This window comes from Mastigoproctus giganteus, chromosome 12 (assembly GCF_048544385.1).
Source record: "Mastigoproctus giganteus isolate SK-2022 chromosome 12, ASM4854438v1, whole genome shotgun sequence".
NCBI lineage: Eukaryota > Metazoa > Arthropoda > Arachnida > Uropygi > Thelyphonidae > Mastigoproctus > Mastigoproctus giganteus.
In genome coordinates this window covers 21,706,859-21,732,278 of record NC_143586.1, presented here as the reverse complement: position 1 = coordinate 21,732,278, position 25,420 = coordinate 21,706,859, and the positions used below count along the sequence as shown (strand labels likewise).

The 25,420-nt window shown below is 37.1% G+C and overlaps 1 protein-coding gene across 2 annotated transcripts in view; it reads left to right on the top strand.

The window, feature by feature from the left end:
* iPLA2-VIA (calcium-independent phospholipase A2 VIA) overlaps positions 1–25,420 on the top strand; it is a 173,291-nt gene that overhangs the window by 121,698 nt on the left and 26,173 nt on the right. For both annotated transcript variants that reach the window (XM_090386690.1, XM_090386689.1), the window contains exons 10-11: positions 12,747–12,897; positions 16,718–16,884. In XM_090386690.1, the coding sequence (XP_090242816.1) occupies positions 12,747–12,897; positions 16,718–16,884 (318 nt within the window). The remainder of the gene's footprint in view (positions 1–12,746; positions 12,898–16,717; positions 16,885–25,420) is intronic.

Here is a 25,420-nt window from a genome sequence, read left to right as displayed (position 1 = left end):
TAATTTTTTTTTTTTTTTATGGAATGCCTTTTTTTATGGAATTCAATTTGTCTTTCAGGGAATAAAGTAAGTTTGCATTTTTTCGTTTTTCTTTTCCTTTCTTTTAGCTCAAGCACTAATTTATTAAAAAAATCTGTATAATTTGCACACTTTTTGGCATAAACAAGATAACTCGGGATAGCCCAAATGGGTTAATTACTCCCATGAAAAATTTATAAAAAAACACAAAAACTATACGAGTATTCGCATGATGCATTCTTTTAATCTATAAAATAAAAAAAAGTCGATCCATTATGGCACATTTTCAGGAAAAAAATGTTCCGGGAAGAGGTTAAAGAAGTCCTTGCTGTTTTTCTTAGCATCCTTTGCAAAAGATTTCTCGTAATCTGCCTTCACTTGCCTAACCTCCTTTGTGACTTGATTACAGACTAGCTTATATCTACCATAGGCTTCTGTTTTGCTTGATAATTTATATGCACCCCATGCATTTTTCTTCTCTGCCACCAGTTTCCATTACCTATGCCCAACAATTCATCAGTGAAATTTGTATTTTACAAAAGTACCAGTCTGCAACAGATTGGAAATAAAAGAAACTGGTCCTTCACCACAGATAGTTTGAGAAGCACTGCTCTAATGTATTGATTGCCATCTTTTAATAATGCCAGTCCTTGCCAAATTGAGCTTAATTATAATACAGTCAAACCTTCCTTAATGGACATCTCTTGTGAATTATGGACACTCTGGCTTGTGTCCTGCCAGAAGTATTATAAATTACCCTTAAATGATCCCTCCAATGCAGATATTTTAGTAGCTATCTTTTTCATATTTTTGTCCTCTCTGAACCGGACATTTTCAAGGGTAATTGACACATTACCCTTGAAACTAATCTCCCCCACCATGTTGTGACTTTGTAACATAATACAAATTCTGTAAAGGCCAAATAGTGTGTTTATTGTGTAGTATAATGTTGGGTTATATTGTTCAGCTGGCCACGTAGCCTAAGGCCCATGGAACACCTCAAAACCTTAGTTTCCATCTTGGGTGTAGAGAGCTGGACCTAGGAAGAAGCAAGCCCTGGTGTCATCTGAGCTTATCAGGAAGCCCCCCCCCCCCAATCAAAAGTTTTTTTTGGAAAGGAGTGCAGGGATGACAGTTAAAGTTTAGAAGATGAAGTGATAAGTGAAGTGGAAGATGGGAAGACCACCACCAGGAATTTGAAGGATGAGGACAGAGGCAACCCACCCTCTAAAGTGTGTGAACTGGTAATAGCAATGGAAAGTGTTTAGGATGGTAAAGCCCCCCCCCCCCCAGGCAAAGGTTTGGGTAAGAAGGTGGAGAGGGAGATGGGCAGTGCCTTAGGATTTAAAAAAGGGGATTGGGAATTAAAGTCATAGGCCAGAGTGCCATATGTGGGTATTAGCATTAGTAAAGGCACATGATGCAAGAAAGCAAGCTTATATAGCATCAGCCAAAAAAAAAAAACATCTTCTAATTTCAGCCATCTACTCGCTCCAAATGTTTGTCTAGTTCTGCCTTGAATCTATTTAAGCTATCAACTTCTACATCGACAAATGGAAGTTTGTTCCAGCAATCAACCACATTCTGGCTAAAGGCAAACTTCCACACATCTATCCTACAACTGTCTTTCCCCAATTTGAATTTATGCCCTCTCAGGTGATTATTCTGAGCAAGAGGAAGAATCCCATCAGCATTGAGCATGCTCAAACCATTCAAGGCTTTATACACCTTAGTCAGATCACCTCACAGGTGCCTAGTCTCCAGACACTGTACAGGCAGTTCCCACTTTATGAGTTCCCAGGTTTACAAGTTTTTTCTGGGTGCCTCCATAGCCATGTGGGAAGGAGTAGCAGTGCGTAGCACACGCTTCTTGATTAGACCGGGGTTCGAGCCTGTCACCACCAAATACGGAGGATGTGGAAAGGTCAGGGAATGACCACCGCATATTCCCGGAGCAATATGGCCTTAGTTGCTAATGCTCCTAAAAACCAAATAACAAACAAACAAACAAGTTCCCCCTCCCCTAAGTATCAACAAAAGTGAAAATATGAACATTAATTGCAAAAAATGAATGTTAAACATTCATAAATACCGCATTTCAAACCACGCGCATAGCTATACAATACAGTGTTCCCCCTTTACGATATTAATCTGTTCCAGAGACACCATCATATTGTGTGACCCCTTTACGATATTAATCTGTTCCAGAGACACCATCGTATCGTGAAAATATCGTAATATTGAACCCAATAAACTGTTTTTTTTGGTTATTTGTTCTATGACCTCAGAAGTTGAAATTTTCACTATATGACTCTCTAAATGGTCGTTTTTTATAGTGTAAATTTTATTAGTTAACAATTGAAATCATTAAAATGCACTACACTTTCATCTTTATCAAATGTTCTGTTATAAGAACCAATGTTGAATGGCTTTGTGATATTTTACTAAAGCACATTTCTGGAGGTCCCTACCATAAAACAATAAAAACAATTTGCACTTTCCAGTTTATTGGGCTTTTCTGTTACTGCAAGCAATTATATTTGGGTAGTAAACTCGATCTTACTGCATTTTTGAAAATACCGCTAGCTGGAATTGTGAGGTTCTTTATGTTATTTTGGGGAAATGTGTTTCCACTTTACTGAAACCTTAAATTATTTTCAGAAACTTTCTTCATTCCTTTTTTTTTAAGCTTTGTAAACTTGTTACTCCGTGCAAATCGTGTTAGTTGCAATTTGTGCTTTCCATTAAAAAATGCTTATGCATCTATTGAAATTTATAAAGAAAAGAGATTATCTTGGAAACAAACGACTCTCAAAGCATTTCTGAAGAAGACTCCTTGTACAACAAACCGAGTGCCGAGCCAATAATGAGTGAACAACGAATGTGCATTTAGTTGATGATGATGAAGAATAAACATTCTTTAACATTTGTAAGTCACAAATAATTTCTTTATTATTATAATTTGCTTGATTTTACAGGCTACTTTTTCATTTCTTTGGATAAATCATTCATTGTTTAAACATAAACTAAATAGCTAGCTAATTTCATTGTTGAGAACGTAAACCCTATTTTTAAGATTATCTTTGGGAAATAAATTCCCACTTTGAGTTTTCGCTTTACGAGCGTACAATAGGAACGAATTAACTCATAAAAGTGGAAACTACCTGTAATTTGCAGGTAGTTTCCTTTCTTCATAAGAGCAACCCTTGTTCCATTCACTAATCTTGTTGCCCTTCTGTGCATTCGCTCCAGCAGATGCTTTACATCCTTCCTAAAATGAGGCCTCCAGACCTGTATACAGTACTCAAGGTGTGGCCTGACCATTGCCTTATACAAGGGGATAATCACCTCCTTAATCCTGCTAGAAAACTTCCTGCACAATTACCCCCAGGTCCTTTTCATTCTCTACCACTGTCAGTGGTAGAGAATGAAAAGGACCTACCACTGTCAGTGTAGTAGTAGTGGTGGTATGTGATGCAAGAAAGCAAATGTATGAGCTTATGCAGCATCAGCCAAAAAAAAAAAAAAAAAAAAATCACACCATTCCCTCCAAATGCCTGTCCAGTTCCTCCTTAAATTTATTCAACCTATCAACTTCCACAACGACAGATGGAAGTTTGTTCCAGCAATTAACCACCCGCTGGCTAAAGGCAAATTTCCGCACATCCAATCTACATCTGTCTTTTCTTAATTTGAATTTATGCCTCCTTAGTTTCGTAATCTGAACAAGTGGAAGGATCCCATCAGAATTCAGCGTACTGAACCCATTCAAAGCCTTATACACCTCAATCAGATCACCGCGCAGGTGCCTAGTCTCCAGCCACTGCAATTTGCAGAACTTAAGCCTCTCTTGATAAGAGGATCCCTTCATTCCCCTCACTAATCTTGTTGCCCTTCTCTATACACGCTCAAGTAAATCTACATCCTTCCTAAGAGGCCTCCAGACCTGTACGCAGTACTCAAGGCGTGGCCTGACAATTGCCTTATACAGAGGGATAATCACCTTATTTTCCCTGCTAGCAAAATTCCTATATATCATTGACAAACCCCCATGACCTGCCCTCGCAGCCTGTCTGCATTGCTCAGAAGACTTCATATCTGTCTGCACAATTACTCCCAGGTCTTTTTCATTTTCTACCACCTTAAGTGTAGTACCACACAGTTGGTACGTTTCTCTGGGGTTACTTCTACCCATATGCAGTACTTTGCATTTGTCAAGGTTAAACTTCAGTTGCCACTTCTTAGCCCATCTGCCCAAATCTAGATCCTGTTGCAGTAGCACACTACCTTATTGTCATTAACAACCCTGCCAACCTTTGTATCATCTGCAAACTTCGACACTAAGCCTGATATACCTTCATCAATATCATTGATAAATATACAAAACAACAGTGAGTCCAACACCGAACCCTGTGGGACTCCACTAATAACATTAGTCCAAGAAGAGCAGCACCCATTGATTACTACCCCTCTGTCTTCTCCCACTTAACCATCCTTTTATCCATTGTAGCAACTTACCCTTAATACCATTCTGCTCCAATTTGTACAATAGTCTTCCAAGCGCAACAGTGTCAAAAGCTTTCTTGAAATCCAAATATATGATATCAAAATTATTTTTTGCATCCAGTTCCTTTGTAACCACATCATAATATCCTATCAAATTTGTCAGACAAGACTTTCCCTTAACAAACCCATGCTGTGTCTGAATTATTGCTGCAGTCTTGTCTAGATGATCCTGCAATGCATCTTTAACCAGCGACTCCATTATTTTACCCGGAACAGAAGTTAAACTAACTGGTCTGTAATTACTTGTGTCACCCTTCGATCTCCCTTTGTGAATTGGGGTTACATTTGCACATCTCCAGTCCGTGGGAACCTCCCCTGAGTCCAAGAATGCTCTCATAATTATGGCTAACGGCTTGCTTAGTTGCTTTGCCGCCTCCTTTAATATAACTGGATAGATCCCATCCACCCCAGGTGCTTTTCTTACGTTTAACTTCAACAATTTCTCTTCCACTTTGCTCTCAGTTATTACAAAATAATTAAGTATCCTGCTACAATTTGATAACCTTCTGCCATTTTCAAACCTTAATAATTCCTCACGTGTGAATGTAGATGCAAATTACTCATTTAGTTTGTTTGCTATCTGAGCAAGATCATCAACAGTCGAACCATCGTCGTCAAGTGGATCAATCAGATTCATCCTCTTCCTTTTAGAGTTTATATAAGTAAAGAAATCCTTGCTGTTTTTCTTAGCATCTTTTGCCAAGGATTTCTCGTAATCTGCCTTCGCCTGCCTAACCTCCTTTGTAACTTGGTTACAGATCAACTTGTAGCTATCATAGGCTTCTGTGTCACGTGTTAATTTGTATGCATCTCATGCATTTTTCTTCTCTGTTACGAGTCTCATTAGTTCATTTGACAACCATTTAGGCCTAAACCTTGAACAATATTTCTTAATAGGTATGAAACTTTTAGTAGCATCCACGATTAATTCCTTGAATGCTTCCCACTTAGAATTTACTGTTGGTAACATCATCAGTTGATTCCACTGTACAGAATTTAAAAACTGTTGGAGACCACTGTACTTGCCTTTATGGAAGCAAAAACCCTTTCCTTTATCCCTGATGGTAATTAAATCTTTAAGTAAATCCCACGTCAGTACATTGTGATCACTGCCACCTAGTGGTTCTTTTATCTGCAAATTCCTAATACATGAATGATCACTGCTGATAACCAGATCAAGAGTATTACTTTCTCTGGTTGCCTCTCGAACATGCTGCTGCAGAAAACAATCATCCAATAAATCCACAAATGTCTGACTAGTGTGTGAGTGCCCAACCCACAAGTTCCAGTCAATATCTGGGAAGTTGAAATCCCCCATTATAAGACATTCCGATTTACTAGCCCACTCTATTTCTCTGTACAATTGTTCATTGTACTCATTCGAGTCATTAGGCCTATAACACACTCCTACTCTTATTTTTCCTTTCCCAGTGCTTATGTCACACCAAACCGACTCAACATTGCATTGTCCACCCACATCAACTGGATGCACTTCTTTTGATTTTATGTTTTTCTTAATTAACAGCATAACACCTCCTCCCTTCCTATCCTGTCTATCCTTTCTGTACACATTGTACTCACCAAAATCCAGTTCGGCATTCCTTATATCAGTGTGACACCATGTCTCTGATATCCCAACAATATCCGCCTTTGATGTCTTGACCAACACTTCAAATTCATCAAATTTATTTACTATACTTTTAGCATTGGTATACATGCAAGCATACATGCTCCTACTCCTATTCTTTGTTACCCTAACACATCCCATATACCCACCCGTTCCACGATGACCGCCACCCGTCCCTGAAACCCCCAACACCCCACGCTCCAGGTCGCTACTTATTATAATAGAAGTTGTGCAAGAATCACCTTCACCTCTGCCTACGGCTACTGTTAAACTATTAGTCCTTGTATCCCCCCAAGCTATCAGTTTTCCGACCCACCTAACACTGCCTCGATAGCATCAGCAAATATTCTTGCACCCTTTCTATTTAAGTGTATCCCATCCCTGTAGAAGCAGTCTCTTCTGTTAACAAGTACAGTCCAGGCTGAAAAAAATTCTATCCCTTGAGCCTTGCACAATCTTTCCAGGGCCGAATTGATCGACAAGGCTCTCATCATATACTCCCTCCTATTGTGTCTGGGCAGAATTGCAGACACTTTCAAATTCAACCCTAATTCACGGCTTTTTTTTCATCAGTGACCAGTACTTGTTAAGTAATTCTGCCGGTCTCCTACTCTTGATATCATTAGTGCCAACGTGTACAACTATATCACCTTTTGTGCCCTTAAAAGATGATATCTGCACAACGTCATCAACCTTTGCTCCTGGCAGACATACCCTGGTCCTGTTCCACCTATCCTTTTTACAAAGCATGTTCCCCGTTTCCCTGACAATAGAGTCACCAACAACTACTAGTTCCTGAGGGACCAGCGCATTCTGCCTTGGGGGTTGCCGCTGTGTTGCGTGATGACCAAGTGCAAGCTCTGGCGTTAATGTGGGCAGCTGAGAGTCCGATGGGCCCCTCAATTTAGATCTTTCGAGGGCATTCACCCTGTCCTTCAAACTCTCATATAGGCCCATAACAGTGCTGAGTTGTCGCCTGATTTCCTTACACTCCTTATCGCGCACACACAAAGACATCCCCCATGGCAATATCATGTTCCGTTCCAGATAGTTCGGCAAAATTTCACAAGTTGCACATTTTTTTAGGCTGTGGTGCGTTGGAGAATCGCCCCCCCCTCAGTCCCCCCCCCCCCCCCGAGTCACAGCACTCCTGCCACTTTGTGCCCGTTGCTTTGCTGCTCTAGTTTGGGGGCATGATACTTTAAATTAATAAAATCAATAAATTAAATTAATTAAATGTCAATACTACGCTATCTAATAGAAACAGTGAAGTGTATTACTGTTTCTATAATTTTACGTTAGATCTACCTAGCTACCTCAATTAAAAATTTGAATTCCCTATCACTATATACAAAAACAATGCCTGCAATATTCGAACAAAATATCGGTTTTATAAAGTATTACGTATATCTACAAAAACTGTTTATATAAATTAAAATAAAAATAACCAGCGTAATTAAAACTACGTATTAAAACTACTTAAAGACTACGTATTAAGTACAATATAAAATAACAATTATGTAAATAAAAAGCAAACACTTATCGTTTTTTTTCAGAGCCTGTAACTCACAGCTGTATTTTCTAAAGAGTCAGCGCCGTCTCCACAGAGTTGATATGTTACTCTGGTGTTACTGCTTCCCATATGTTAGTACTTTACGTTTGTCCCCTCTCAGCCCATCTTCTCAACTTTTCTAGATCCTGTTGCAGCAGCATACTGTCATTAGTGTCCTTAACAATCCTGCCAACCTTTGTATCGTCTGCAAACTTGGTATACCTGATATACCATCAATATCATTAATAAATACAGAAAACAACAATGGACCCAATACTGAACCAAGGGACTCCACTAATAACATTAGTCTACGAAGAGCAGTGTCCATTGATTACGACTGTCTTCTCCCGCTCAACCATCCCTTTATCTATAGCAGCAATTTGCCTCCAATGCCACACTGTTCCAATTTGTGCAGCAGTCTTCCATGTGTTTGTCCATGTTTGGTTGCCATCTGGCTACGTGTATATGCCATGCCACCTAAGAAGAGGAATCAGCATGGCATCAGGCTGTGGGGGCTTCTCTTATACACAAGGTCCACAATACATACAACCAGTGAATCACATACCTATTGCTACTACACAATATATTATAATAACTTTATTTTTCCCCCACATATATTCAGGCTCCATATATAAAGACAAATATAAAATTCACACCACCATTTGCCCCTTTCACTCATTCTTGCATACAGTTCACCACTGTGCCTTGAACATGAGCACCACATGCATTTCTTTATCATTCAAATCATTACAGTAACATAATTAAACTTGTGATGGCCATGAATTACTCATGGAACAGATGGTACGATATGTTGTTAATACATTCACTACTACTGGTAAGGAATGTTTATAAACTTATTTGGACTAGCCAGTGCAGTTTCACTGGCACACCTTCAAGTGTGGTCTGCAGACTGGTGCCGGTCAGCAAACTGTTTGTTATCGGTCCATGGTGAATTGGAAATTGGTTGGCTGGGAGGTTACTGGTCCATGAGATTTGTATTTTACAAAAGTGAGACGGATTAGAAATAAAAGAAACTGGTCCTTCACCACAGATTAGCATTAGTAGAAGCATATGATGCGAGAAAGCAAGCTTATGCAGCATCAGCCAAAAAAAAACAAAAAAAAAACGCTTCCATTTCACCCCTCCGTTCATTCCAAATACAGTCTGTCCTCATATAACACGATAGTTGTGTTCCTAGAAAACCTCGTGCAATGCAAAATCGTGCAATATAAACAACAGGCCCTATGGGAAAAGTGGGGTTAGGTGCCGACCACCCAAGATTGAACACACATTTGGAACCAAAACATTACCAAACACAATAAAGAATCGGGTAATTTTAATCGTTATAAAATACTTACGTATTTTATAATGATTAAAATACGTAATAAAAAATATAATATATATTTTTATTATAATATAATAAATAAATATTATTTATTATATTATAATAAAGTATTTTTAGTATTTTTTAATACTAAAAAAGTATTTTTTACGAATAAAATACGTATGTTATTCGTAAAAAAATTATTATATTAAATAAAATAGTCGTAATAAAATACTTACGTATTTTATAATACGTAATGACTATTACATAATAAAATATTGCTAATGCTTTTGCTTCTATCGTAAGCAGACTTGTTTTTTGTTTGATTTTCTATCCAAACAGATGACAGCCGTTCCATCCCTTCCAATTCTTGTGTCTTAATCTAATGGATTTTAATTACACTTTGAGTTGTTCCTGCTACGAAAGTTGTTTTTATTTTCTCCGCATTCTTTGTAATTCTCGGCGTTGCCTCATTTAGGTCTGTAGCACGTGCAATATCACATGGTCTTTCATTTCGTTCAAAGCGTTTCACAATTTCATATTTTTTCTCTATCGACAGAGGCGGACTGGCCATAAGCCTTACCTGGGAAATCCCGGTGGGCCAGAGGCCGGTGTGATTTTGGCCATAAACCGTAGTATGAGGCCACTATAAATTTTCCCGGGTAAGAATTTTTGACCAGTCCGCCTCTGTTTATCGATATTGCTTTTTTTTCTCTCTCTCTCTGAATCTGCAGTGTCTTCGCCAGGACGCTTCCTTTTCACACCTTTTAAGTATTTTACTAATTTTTAGGGAATAAAGCGCAATTACAAAACGAGGAGGCACACTTGATACACATAAACAAAGCTGCTCGCGTATAGCAACTGAATAAACAACACCGTAAAGGCCGAGATACACTATTAACACCCCACATTTTACTAAAGCACATTTCTGGGGGTTACTACCATAAAACAATAAAAACAATTTCCAGTTTCGTTTCTGCTAGTGGAATCTGTTATAAACTGGTAGTAAACTCCATCTAATTGCATTTGCGATTATATCGATAGCTGGAATTGTGTTGGTTTTTACGTTATTATGGTGAAATGTGTTTCCCCTTCACTGATATAAAACACATAAATACATTTTCAGAATCTTCTTCATTCCTATCGTGTTGCGTTCGGTTGGGGTGATTCCGCGTTCGACTGCCATTTCTTGTAAACACAAAGGCGAATCGTGCATAAGCGAATTCGGTTCGTGTTATATAAGATATCGTTCCCCTATTTATAAATCATGTATGATCGAATTTGTGTAATGTAAACACGTGTTATACGAGGACCGACTGTACCTGTCCAGCTCAGCCTTAAATTTATTAAGGCTGTCAACTTCCACAACAAAGGATGGAAGCTTGTTCCACCAAACAACTACTCGCCGGCTAAAGGCAAGATAGTTTGAAAAGCACTGGTATAGAGGATACAAGATTCAGTTTGTAGTACTGTACATAAAAATTGTGGGAATACATTTCTTTAAAAAAAATTAATACTCTACCAATGAACTGCATATGTACTTTTGAACACTAATCCTTGGGGATTTTCTGCATCAGTGAATGTGCAGTACTTTGACAAAGGCACTGTGATTTTTGACATCACTTTCATAACAGCCTTTTGATGGATGAATGATTACAGTTTTTTTATGCTGACACACCACTTCCACATGGCAGTGAGAATGGTGGTCATTTAAATAGCTACATACAAAGCTACATATATTTATACTTTGATAAAACCTCAAAAAGGGTTTTGAGGTTTTATTAAAGTTTGTTTGTATATTCAGGTTTCCCCTCTGGAATACTGTTCAAAATTTTCTGATGAATTACATCGATTGTGTGTTCATTTTTTAAGAAATTAAATTTTTTGCTGTTTGCAGCAGAGCCATATGCAGAAATTTAAAAGAGGAAGGATTTGACTTGTTCAAAGGAAAATTGTTTCCTATTACATTAAGAGAATTCTGTGAGAAAAAAATACGGAATATGAATATGTCAACACATACCACTTTCACTGAACAGTGATAAATGGTGGTCAACAGTGGCAACACGTGACTCTGATGTATGGGGTGATGCTTCTTAAAGTTACATTAAATTGCCTTGGTTATCATGTAGACATAGACAGTAATAATAATAAGCAAGTTAAAAGTACAACAAAACATTAACTTCACACTTACCATTAACAGACTTGGGTAATCTTGAAATTTTATTTAAAAATAAAATTCATTCTTTCATGCCTGGTTGGTGGATTGCCACCGACCAGGCATTGACTCAACCACTGGGAGCAAAATGTGGAACTGTCTAGCACACAGTTCCACCTGCAGTTAAACTTCAAAGTTGAAAACGATTTCATGTTTTTATTCTTTTATTATTGAAATGATTATTGGAAATAGTTGTTTTCCCATGAACCAAAGGCCTTAGACTATGGTTGGGCCTGGATGTCCCGGGCTCTGTTTAATACTTTTATTAAATAAAGCAGTTATTTATTTATTTATTATTTTTTTTGATTATTGGAAATAGAGGATGAGTATACTATATGCAGGACCTGTTGATAAAAATATTCATTGCATTGCATTGTTCTTCACAAAATTTCATATAATTCTGTTGACTGTATATTTAGATATAAAATGCTGTGGTTGCTCAGTTCTGTAGTGCCTACCAATGAGCTGCCCCTGGTGTCATTTAAGTAGCTACATAAAAAGCTCTTATTGACATTTGTTTTTCAAGTATGGTATTCCTCTCTGGAATACTAGTTGAAATTTTCCTATTCGTTACACATTGATTGTGTGTGTATTAATTTTTTTAAGAAATGAAATTTCTTGTTGCTTGTGGCAGGCCATATGCAAAAATTAAAAAGGGTTTTAACTTGTTAAAGGATTAGGGATGTATCCTATTACGTAAAAAAATTCTGTATGAACACAACTGGCAAATATGGACTAAAACTAGCAAGGGATCTCATTGTCCATAATGAAAATGAAAAGCTCCGAACAGAACAAATAAATAGAGCACACTTATTGTTCACTAAAAGTTGTGTTTTTCACTAAACATTAATTTATTGAAACAGAAATATGTACAATGATAATCAATAATAAATTCTTGAGTAAGCAACCAGTTATAGTAAATTTTATATTTCCAAATTATTGAAACTGGTTACACTGACATCTGCAAAGTGGACACTCTCTTCTGGCTTAATGGTGTCTTCATTAGAGATGTTTCACTGTATAACTAAAACTTGTAATATAATGAGGTGTCCTTGGCTGTTTTGTCTTATTTATATTTTTTTCTGTAATAAATTTATAATTTTATCTTAATATAATGCAATTTTTAAAACATTTGTTATATGAAAAATTGTGCTAAGAATAGCTTAAAATTACAGTAGTGGTTTGCTAGTGCTATAAAAAATACAAAAATGATGAACAGCAATGAAATGGAATCTTTATTTGCTTTATTATTCAGTTGTTTTATTTTGTACTTCTTTATTTTTAGCTATAACAGAAATGTATGAAATTTCTTCAACATGCAAAAGATGCAAAATTAACATTTTCCTACAAGTGTACTATAATACCATAATAATGGAATAATATGATTAGTTGGCATTTTCTCAAAAAAAAAATTTCTGTAAGAATTAAAATTTAAAACTTATAGGAAAAACTCTTCAGGAATGTCGCTGCCTTTACTTCAGGTTAAAAGACAAAGTATTTCTTGGAAATCGGCCCTATGATGCTGAACTTTTAGAGAAGTTCCTGCAGAAGGAAATGGGTGATACTACTGTAATGGAAGATATTAAACATCCAAGGTTTGATACAGTTTCAGTTTTTTTTTTTTTTTTTTTTTCTTCTCTTAATGTATACATGATATATGTTTAAAATAATTCATGTTACATAATATGTTTCAAATTCCTTATATCTGTAGTCCCACATAGGTTTTAGTTATTCAAATAATAGGGAGTTAGTGGAAGTCACACTACCCAACATGGAAAATAAACTGTCAAAACTACAATGATATAGTGATTCTGGATTTTAAATAAGGAAAGAAAAAAAAGATAAAAAAATAATAAAAAGAATGAATATAAATAAATAAAGTGATTAAATATAATAAATAAATAAAGCAAATAAACATAAATAAACAAATGTAATATGGTTATATATATTTGTAATGAACTTTTAAGGGGTTGTTAGCTCTATAGAGAATGGTTTGCTGAGGAAGAGCTGTTTTGTTAGAATAGAGGAGTAAGAATGAAACAAATGAAATAAATGTAATTTAAATGCATGGGATGCATATAAATTATCAAGAGACTCAGAAGCCTATGGCAGATATAAGCTAGTCTGTAATCAGGTCACAAAGGAGGTTAGGTAGGCGAAGGCAGATTACGAGAAATCTTCGGCAAAAGTTGCTAAGAAAAACAGCAAGGATTTCATTACTTATATAAACTCTAAAAGGAAGGGGATGAATCTGATTGGTCCACTTGATATCGATGGTTCAACTGTTGATGATCCTGCTCAGACAGCAAACAAACTGAATGAGTATTTTGCATCTACATTCACACATGAGGAGTTATTAAGGATTGAAAATGCCACAAGGTTATCAAATTGTAACAGGGTGTTTAATGATTTTGTAATAACTGAGAACAAAGTGGAGGAGAAATTGTTGAAGTTAAACCTAAGAAAGGCACCTGGGGTGGATGGGATCTATCCAGTTATATTAAAGGAGGCAGCAAAGGAACAAAGCAAACCCTTAGCCATAATTATGAGAGCATCCTTGGACTCAGGGGAGGTTCCCATGGACTGGAGATGTGCAAATGTGTCCCCAATTCACAAAGGGGGGGGATCGGAGGTAAACACGAGTCATTACAGACCAGTTAGTTTAACTTCTGTTCTGGGTAAAATAATGGAGTCACTGGTTAAAGATGAATTGCGGAATCATCTAGACAAGACTGCAGCAATAATTCAGACACAGCATGGGTTTGTTAAGGGAAAATCTTGTCTGACAAATCTGATTGGTTATTTTGATATGGTTACAAAGGAACTGGATGCAAAATATAATTTTGATATCATATATTTGGATTACAGGACATGTTGCACATGGAAGACTATTGTACAAATTGGAGCAGAATGGTATTAAAGGTAAGTTGCTACAATGGATGAAAGGATGGTTGAGTGGGAGAAGACAGAGGGTGGTAATTAATGAGTGCTGCTCTTCGTGGACTAATGTTATTAGTGGAGTCCCACAGGGTTCGGTGTTCGGTCCTCTGTTGTTTTGTATATTTATCAGTGATATTGATGAAGGTATATCAGGCTTAGTGTCGAAGTTTGCAGATGATACAAAGGTCGGTAGGGTTGTTAATGACAGTAATGGCAATGTGCCACTGTAACAGGATCTAGATAATTTGGGCAGATAGGCTAAGAAGTGGCAACTGAAGTTTAACCTTGACAAATGCAAAGTACTGCATATGGGTAGAAGTAACCCCAGAGAAAAGTACCAACTGTTGTGGTACTACACTTAAGGTGGTAGAAAATGAAAAAGACATGGGAGTAATTGTACAGTCAGATATGAAGTTTTCTGAGCAATGCAGACAGGCTGCCAGGGCAGGTCATGGAGTTTTGTCAATGATATATAGGAATTTTGCTAGCAGGGAAAAGGAGGTAATTGTCCCTCTGCATAAGGCAGTGGTCAGGCCCTGCCTTGAGTACTGCGCACAGGTCTGGAGGCCTCATTTTAGGAAGGATGTAGATTTGCTTGAGAGAAGAAACAGAGAAGGGCAAGAAGATTAGTGAGGGGAATGAAGGGATCCTCTTACCAAGAGAGTCTTAAGTTGTGCAAATTGCAGTGGCTGGAGACTAGGCACATGTGTGGTGATCTGATTGAGGTGTATAAAGCCTTGAATGGATTAAGCATGCTGAATTCTGATGGGATCCTTCCACTTGTTCAGGTTACGAACCTAAGGGGGCATAAATTCAAATTAAGAAAAGACAGATGTAGAATAGATGTGCGGAAATTTGCCTTTAGCCAGCTGGTGGTTAATTGCTGGAACAAACTTCCATCTGTCGTTGTGGAAGTTGATAGGTTAAATAAATTTAAAGAGGAACTGGACTAAATTTAAAGAGGCATTTGGAGGGAATGGTGTGATTTTTATTTTTTTTTTTTTGGCTGATTCTGCATAAGCTCATACATTTGCTTTCTTGCATCACATGCCACTACTACTAAATGTGAATTTCCCTACACATATAAGCTGAGATTAGATAAATATGTAGTTGCTTCTACTGTATATTGCCCTATCATTAATATCCAGATGCCTTTCCATTGATAGTTGATCACATCCTACCATGTGTCAGGTGCAACTATAAATACTCATAGGCCTTTGATGGGACAGTAGTGCAATTGTGAATGCAAGGTGCTTCAATTGATGGAGTTAACATACTTACTTCCAGCACACAATGATAATAGGGTGCCACACAAGCAATTAATTTATACATGGCATTTCAGTGGCAGACTGAAGATCCTTAGGTCAGCAAGTGATGATATGATCTGCAAATGAAAGCAAAGCAAAACTGACATGAAATGACATGGAAAACTGCACAATGGGTTACCATGGTCATGCAGCAATCCACAAGCTCCTAATTACCCTGATTAATGCCAGATGCTGTCTATCTTGGTGTAAGGTGCTGCTGTCCTTGAACCATAGATCAGTTCTTTGAGTTGGAGTGACAAGTCATGGTACATCATCTACCAGTCTGACAGTCATCTCTGGATGTGGTGTATGCCTAGAGAAAGCTACCTGCCAGTTTTTATCAACTCGAAAATTAAGGTTGGTGGAGGCAATATGATGGTTTTGGGCTGTTTTTCGTGGTTTGGCTGGGGCCATTGGTTGTTTTGGACAAAACTATCAATGCTAAGGTCTTTCTAGACATTCTGTATATTAATGCATTAGCTAACTGTCATAGAAGGCCCATACCTGTCAGCAGGACAGTGCCCCATGTCATACTATCCACATTGTGTTGGGCTGTTTTGAGGACATGAGCATAAAAAAATTGAACTAATTTCACTGGAAAACTGTTTTTCACTCTGGAGTAAATGACAATGCTTTCAGAGATAGAACTTAAATAAAAGATCACTTCACTACTGAGTAGAAAACTCAAAAGTAAAAATTTAATCATAAAATAGGATAATTGCTCTGAGGAGCTTATGCATATTTGTTTAATTTGGAAATTTAGAAACAGGTATATACAAAATTAGATGGGAGGAGGAGTATACTGCATTAGCTATACATTAGGCCTGACTTTCTGGGCCTCCTCCTCATGGTTACTTCAGTGAAAGCAAAGTTTGTTTTGTTATGAGCATTAAAGCCATTGCATTTACTAAGTGGTTTAAATCCTGTTAGTCAAAAAAAAAAAAAAAGTACAAGAAGAAAAAGAAAGTCCTTACTTTTCATAAGAAATTTACTGTAAAAATTATAAATAAGCCCTTCCCCTCTCCAAATACATAATTAGAATACTGAGAATCAGAGCTGTTCATTATTTTGGTTGTAACAATTGCATATAAAAATATTTATATGCATGTATGCATACATATTATTATGTCTTAAGTATATCCTTCAGTTTGTGTTTTTCATATTGCAGAGTTATGGTTACTGGCGTGTTGGCTGATAGGCATCCAGCTGACCTTCATCTCTTTCGCAATTATGAATCACCAGAGACTATAATCAAAAAAGTAAGAGGGCAAGAGACTGAAGAGGAGACAGATACAACTACTTTACCTGGTAAAGAGCCTCTCCCTAAGCCTGAAGGTATTAAAACCTTTATATTTGTGATCTCTTTTTATTTTTTTAAACAAATCATAATTGTGGCAGTGATTACTGTTATAGTTTCCCTGATTTTTTTAAAGGTTTGAATTGAATTGTCAGTATACTGATGAGCACTTAAAATCCTGCAATGTTCTCATCTGAAAACACTGCATGATATTTTATAGATTTTTTTAAAAAATAATCTGAAATTTTTACAGATTATTTACAGATTTCATTGCGTTACAAAGGGAATTGACAAACAAATAAAATAAAAGATTTTACAGTAAATGCTTTTACCTAGTTTGGTATTTGGTGTGCTAGTTGACTGTTTTCTTGTAAATTTTTTTTTTTTTTTTTTTTGTTCAAATCATTAGCTATATCAGTATAAGTAATGCCAATTATAATCCAGGTCACACACTGTCACTCATTGTCTTCTATATTAGTAATTATTTTTTCTTTTTTTTTTTTTTTTTTTGTGCAGCAGAAATTATTTTTTCCATAGATTTAGGAACCTTGCCATGCATTTTCCTCTACTCAAGTAGTGTATATTGCAGCCTGAATTTTTCAAGGAATTGTTTAATGATTGCCTGTTAATTATTTTTATTATTTATTTATTAAAAAATAGTAATAATAAGCTTAAAATTTAAACCAATTATGTTCAATTGGAGCATTTTTAATACATTCAATTTTTTTTTATTTTAAAAAAAAAGTGGTTTAAAATTTAAATGTGGTTGACTGCAATGTTATTTGTTGTTAACTGAGTTACAGTAAGCCATCCTAACTAGAAAAGTGGTATTTGCTTGGCTGCATTAACCCTTTTGTGTATATATATCACTGAATTATGACCACCCTTGTGAAAAGTGAATGTGACCTGTTGACCTTGTGAGGTACAAGGGTGCACGGTTAGTCGACCTACGTAGCATAGATAAGGTGTCAGTGGTTCGGTAGGTAGTAAAATTCCAAGCGTGATAGGTAAAAGGAAGGATTTATCTGACTTTGATAAAGGACAGATTGTGGGAGCTCGGCGAGCTGGTGCCTCGATTTCCCAAATGGCTGAACTGGTGGGATGTTCAAGAGCTGCCGTAGTTAAAGTGTACCAGGACTGGCGTCAAAATGGTCAAACAACAACCCGACGGCGAAACTGCAAAGCTCAGCGAACAGTTGAGGTTAGAGGTGAGCGCCAGGTCCGACGACTCATACAGGCAAACAGGTGCAGCATTGTTGAAGAGTTGACTACCCAATACAACATGAGCCAACCCGGAACAATATATGGCATGACCATGCGTCGCACATATGGGCTATACCACTGCCAATCCCTACGGCATCCTCTCCTAACCAAGGTTCATTGGCGGAAAAGACTCCTCTGGTGCAAAGAGCATTCAAGTTGGACGTTAGAAGACTGGAAGCAGGTGTGCTGGTCGGATGAGTCACAATATTTACTCCACACCTGTGATAGTCATGGATTTGGCATCAGCATGAGACTCTTGATCCATCATGCATGGTATTAAAAATGCAGGCCGGTGGAGGCAGTTGTATGGTGTGGGACATGTTTCACTGGCAGGAACTTGAACTCTTAATTTCATGTGGAACAACATATCAATGGTCTCCGCTATCATTAACTGCTTGCTGACTGTGTACACCCTGCTATGTTACACTTTTCTGAATGGCGATAGTGTCTTCCAAGATGACAATGCGCTGAGCTATCAGGAAAATGTGCAGGAATGGTTTGAAGAACACAGTTCTGGCTTCCAGCATATCGATTGGCCTCTGAACTCCCCAATATCAACCCCACAGAGCATTTGTTGGACACTATGGAAGGGCAATCAGGCATCATTTCACAAATATGTGGTCTCAATTCTAATCAACGATGTCCATTTCCACTTGCAGTCTGCCAAACCCTATGTACTTTTTCTGACAGAATCTCAGTTATCGGTTAATTGAACCACTGCTCATCTCAGTTGCCCAAATTCTACACAGTATGATTCCTTTCACCTCAAAGGTGGTACTTGTGCATATGTCCGTTCTGATATTCCATGTCAGAGAATTGATAATTTGGAATCTCATCTCTTCGAGCTTCTCTGACTTAAAATCTTTCTACATCACTGTATCAAATTCATCTGTTGTCTCTACCCTTCTCCCAACTCCACTAATCATATAGAGCTCTTTGACTTTCTCTCTTTGCAACTTGACTTTCTCCAGTCCAACTTTCCTAACAGTGAGGTAATTTTTCTTGGTGATTTTAATGTTCACAACTCCAGCTGGCTTTCGTTTTCTAGTCACACCGACCCAGCTGGTCGAGATGCTGAGGCTTTCGCAATTACTAATGACCTTGCACAGATTATTCATTTACCTACAAGAATACCGGACAATCCTAACCATACAGCCAACACGCTTGATCTTTTTCTCACAAACAACCCTTCTAAGTACACAGTTGAAGTGAGTGGTCCTTTAGGTACCTCAGATCACAACTTGGTGATTGTCTCTTCCCCAATGGAATCTTTATCTCATGGCTATTCCTGACCTCGTATTGCTTAACATTACAAGAATGCAAAATGGGATGACCTGCGAGATTTCTTTTTTTCATTTCCTTGGTCGGACCACTGTTTCAAAACTTCTGTCAACGTTTGCTCAGATCGTGTCAATGAAATTATTCTTGTAGGAATGGAATTCTTTATTCCACACTCCACTCTGAAATCTCGTCCTTTACCTAAACCTTGGTTTTCCAGTAAATGTGCTAAGGCTGTCCAAGAGAATGTTCCATATCGTAATTGGCTTGTTTCCAATTCTTCAGTTTCATTTTCTGCCTACACCAAAGCTTGCAACAATTGTAAACCAGTCATTAATCAGTCCAAACTAGATTTTGAACAGGCTAAGAGTAGAAAACTTGCTTCTTGTACTAATGGTAGCCAAGCATTCTGGTCTCTTGCCAAAGCTATTGGCTGCAACTTTTTCCTATCTCTGCTCCCACCTCTGTCAAAACCAGATGGTTCTGTTGTCAATTCAGCCAAGGATAAAGCTGACCTGCTAGCATCCCATTTCTCTTCCAACTCATATATTAATGATCGTGGTAAAACACCTCCCACCATTCCCAACACACTCCATTCAATGCCTCCTGTGGTCTTCCGTCAAAAGGATGTTAGAAGGATTTTGACGAATCTCGATGACAAGAAAGCTCCAGGTCCCGATGGTATTTCTCCACTTGTTCTCAAAACCTGTGCTCCTGAACTTACTCCTGTTCTTTGCCACCTTTTTTCACCTTCTTATTACAAAGGTGTATTTCCTTCTGCTTGGAAATTTGCTCACATCCAGCCAGTTCCTAAAAAGAGTGATAAGTCCCTCCCATCCAGTTATTGTCCCATTGCAATTACTTCTACTCTTTCTAAAGTAATGGAGAAATCAATTAACTGCCAACTCTTAAACTATCTAGAAACCTTCTGTCTGATCAGCGATCGCCAGTATGGATTCCATCAATGTCGATCCACTGGATACCCATTGGCAAACCCATTTATGGACAAATTCAATGGAAAAGTTTGGTGAAACACAAGCAGTTGCTCTTGACATCTCAAAGGCTTTCAATCGTGTTTGGCATAAAGGTCTTCTAAACAAGCTTCCATCTTATGGTTTGCCAACTGTTTTTAGTAATTGGTTGTCTGGTTTTCTCTCTGATAGCTCACTAAGGGTGATGGTAGATGGCTCTCTGTCTTCTAAATTCCCCACTAATGCTGGTGTCCCCCAAGGTTCAGTTCTTTCCCCACTCTTTTCCTCTTGTATATTAATGACCTTCTTCCATTGACTGGAAATCCTATCCATAGTTTTGCCAATGTTAACACATTGCATTCCACTTTCCATTTTGAAAAATCTTGCCCTGCTCAATCAGCTTCACCTTCTTGAATATCCGCTACCAATTCCATAAATGCTGATCTCCAGGTAATTCTCCAGTGGGGCAAAGACAACTTTTTTTTTTCAATCCTTCTAAAACTGAGTCTTGTCTTATATCTTTTATCTTTGGTAACACTCAGATTTCTAGGCAAAATGATATATCTCTTTTGGGGATTACCCTGACTTCTAATCTCTCTTGGCAGAAGCACATTACAAATATTGCTTCCTCTGCATCTAAAAAACTTAGTTTTCTCTTTTGCTTTCGGCATTACTTTTCTTCTAAACAGCTGTTCACTCTGTACAAATCGCAAATCTATCCTACCATGGAATATTTTTCCCACAACTGGGGCGGTGCCCCCAAAACCTCTCTCAGGCTTCTAGATTCCATTCAGAAGAGGGCAGTTAGGTTAATTAATGACCCCTCTCTAACAGACTCTCACCACTCTGTCTCATAGATGCACTGTTTCTGCTGCATGCCTTTTCTACAGATACTTCCATGGGCACTGTTCTTCTGAATTAGTTTCTATAATTCAATTCCTGCTCCCTTTTTCAAAACAGTCCGACCACATGCCGCCACCAACCAACATCCATTTACTGTCCAACTTCAAACTCACAGAACCAACTTTTCATCTTGCTCGTTTATTCATTCAACTGCCACTTTCTGGAACAACCTTCCTTCATACATATTTCCTGAAAATTGCAGTCTACAGAAGTCCAAGGTCAACAAATATCTTCTTTCATCTTAACCTCCAACTGAAGCACGGTACTAAGTATTATAGGCTCCAATACCTCTCGTGTTTGGGGTTTTCATAAAAAAAAAAAAAAAAAAAAAATGGCTACACCAATCACCTCCATACCTGTATTTCTGGCTGCATTACACACAGATTGGTTGACCATAGCCCCCGAGCGCTTCCAACATCTTGTTGCTGTACTGAGGGAAAAAGGAGGAACTATGAGTATTAGGTGGTCATAATTCAGTGATCACTCAGATATATATATGTACATTTTATGTGTGTGTGTGCACTCTGTGGAGTTATGCATGTATAATGCAAGGTGATTTTTGTTGCAGTTTCACAAGTTTCATATTTTTTGTACCAAAATAATCATTACTACTCTGTGAGAAAGGTTTGGTGATTTGGTTGGCAACAACAAATATTCCTCATTCATTTCATAAATAATATACAGTAAACCCCCGCTATTTGCGGTATCAGTATTCGCGATCGCCGATTTAATATAAAATGAAACCTAAAAAAATGTGAATTTTAAAGCATGGGCGTGGCTAAAATTATCTTTCCCGGTCAAAACAGCGCTCAGTGGGTGGGGGAGGGGAGAGGGGTGATAAAATCGCGAGCGTGGATGTTTCTCGCTAATCCTTGTTCAGTATGTGTTATGCGCTTGTTATGTAAGGTTTCGTCGTTTGCTTTTAATTTATATGCTTATAAATTGATATGCTTACAAAAATGATAAATCTACCATTTTGCAGTGTAAAACAGACTTTTTCGAATGTGTTAACGGAAGAAAGTGACTTTATTGTGGACAAGTTCTTTCTAACCCCTACAAAAATATGGCTACGAATAACAAGAGCAATGTGAAAATATCAAAGAAGGTGATGACATTAGCGAATAAAATTGTGTTATTAGATAAAATTTCTAATGGTGAAAGTGTCTCCTCAGTGGCAAAACATTATAAAATCAATGAGTCAATGGTATGATCAATCAAAAAATCGGAAGAAAAAATCCGCCGTAGTGTCTGTGAAAACGCGTTAATTGCTTCAAAAATTTGCTCTGTAACTCGTGATGTTAAATTAGAAAAAATGGAAAAGGCTTTAAATCTGCGGATAGAAGACCGAACTCAAAATAAAATTCCGTTGAGTTCACTCATCATTCGTGAAAAGGCAAAACTCCTTTATCAACACTTTAGCGAAACTGGTGATAGCACTGGTGGAATAAGTTTTTTTTGCTAGCAAAGGCGCTGGTTTGAAAGATTTGTTTGAAATTTCTAATAAATATTACATTTAATATTAAATTGTTTCTTATTTTCATTTCGATGCCATATGCTTGCATTTCACTATGTACTGTCTATGTACATAGTCATATTATGAAGGTACATATAATACATACATAGACAAAATTTTAGACTAGTTTTTCTTATATATTTCATACTTTGGAACGGAACCCCTTTATTACTATGGGAGCCATTACTCAGTATTCGCAACATTTCTCAGGAACGTAATTCCCGCGAATAGCGGGGGTTTACTGTATAGCCTCGGTTCCAATATCAACATTCATTTCCACCAACAGTCTGCCAAGCCCCACTTAGTATTTCTGAAAGAAGCCCAATAATCAGTCACAACCACTGCCCATCTCAGTTGTCCAAATTATTTGTTGTATGGTTCCTTTTGCTTCAAAGGTGGTACTTGTGCCTATGTCCACTCTGATTTGACTGATATTTCCTGTCAGAGACTTAGTAATTTGGAATCTCCTCTTTTCGATCCTCTTTGGCTTAAAATCTCTCTACCACATTCTGTCAAATTCATCTGTTGCCTCTATTGTTGCCACTACACTAATCACTTGAAATTCTTTTACTTTCTTTCTTTGAAACTTGACTTTCTCTAGTCCAATTTTCCTTGGCAATTTCAATGTTCACAACTCCATCTGGCTTCAGTTTTTTAGTCACACAGACTCAGCTGGTCAATATGCTGAAAATTTTGCAATTATGAATGACTTCATGATGATTGTTCATTTACATAAAGAGTCAGAAAAATAGTCAGAAAAGAGGTTAGAATACCGGACAATCCTGACCACACACCCTACACTCGTGATCTTTTTCTCATAAACAGCTCTTCAAAGTACAGGTGACCCCCACTTAACGCTGATAATTCGATCCAGAAAAACAGAGTGCTAAGTGAATCCACGCTAAGTGAGCGCCGCATTCCCATAAGGTAACATATGTATTTGTGAGTTGCGGTCGGTGCCATAGGATATTTCCTAATCAATAATAAACGGTAGTGAAAAAATGCACAAATGTCGGTCAAAGTATTTAATATTCAAATATTTGTACATATAAAATATTCTGCATTACATACGTATATAATTATGTGGTAATTACTTATGTATCAAAATTAAACTTAAAATTCCAATTAAAATCATGAATTTAATTGAGCTAAATTGATTTAATTTAATTGATGAATTTAATCAAGAAAAAATGTGTCGATTTTGGGTCTTCTAAATAAACTAAAAGGGGTATTAATTTTAAATCCCCTGCAGCGTTAATTTTAAATCCCCAACGATAAAGTCAACTGATCCTTCGCCGCTTTGAAACCTGGCATGTTTTTTTCTTCTTTCAATATGAAACTTCTTTTAGGCATTCGTTTCCACAAAAGTCCTGCTTCATCTCTGTTAAAAACCTGTTGAGAAGTATAACGCATAATATCCCTCTTCAATAATTTTAACAAGTTCTTTTTTGAAAGTTTCGGCTCCTTAATCAGCACTTGCAGTTTCTCCCTGTATTTTAAATCTATTCAACCAGCCCTTACTAGTTTTAAATGGTTCCATATTTTTTTTTTTTTTAGGTGAGTTTTCTTCAGATCATCATATTGGCTAATCTCTCTCTCTCTCTCTTGCTTTTTTTTTTTTTTTTTTTTTTAATATATAATATTTAACTTAACTGAATTCTATATTGGATATTATCTTCAATAAAATCCTAATAGTCAGCCTAGCCCTAGTTGCTTGCAATGGAACAGCTCTCTTTCCCACTCCTAAAATTAATTCTTTATTTTTTTTATGTAATTGTTCTTACAGTTAAACTTGCAAGTCCTAAATTATGGCACACATCCGCTTGTCTTTGACCGGAATCAATTCGCTTCAAAACGTCTAATTTAATTTTCAAATTCAGTCTTTTTCTTACATTTGTAGTCTTCGTACTGCATCCAGATTGTTGCTTTTTCATTCTTATTGGCCATTATTAACTCTTCGAAAATGTAACTGCATTGGTTGTATTAATTATGATACAATGTTCAAGTAACCTGTCCGTTACGCACGGTACTGAGTGATGACTAGATTTCGGATAAATGCATATAAAGCAAATATTACAAGCAATAAATATACTTGATCATTTTTTAAAATGTTGATCTCAGAACTACGTAACAAGTCACTGTACTGCAATTAAATTAGCGTGCGAGAAAATATCACTGAGCGTGGGAAAATTTCTCAAGTCTGTGTGGGAAACGTTTTAATTCTGTTTTGCTATTCATTTTCAAGCCATCGACTTCATCAAATGAAACGATTTTGTTAAATATGCCAAAAATGCAATCTGTAAAAGAGCTTTATAGTGATCTGAGACAGCATTATAGTCAGATACGGTTATAATATAAGAACAGCGTTATAGCGAATCAGCGTAAAGCAAATCGCGTTATAACGGGGGCCTGCTGTACATGTTAAGGTTGAATAGTATTCTATGCACCTCAGATCAAAACTTGGTGATGGTCCAATTAGAATGGCTCCAGTGGAGCCTTTCTAATTGGATCCTTCCTCCATGAGGAAGGCTTGGAATACAAAACGCTGCTTGTTAATATTTCAGTACAGACATCATTTGATTAAATTAATTAATGGTTGACATTACTATTAATGAGATTAATCAATAATTTAAATTGTGAAAACCT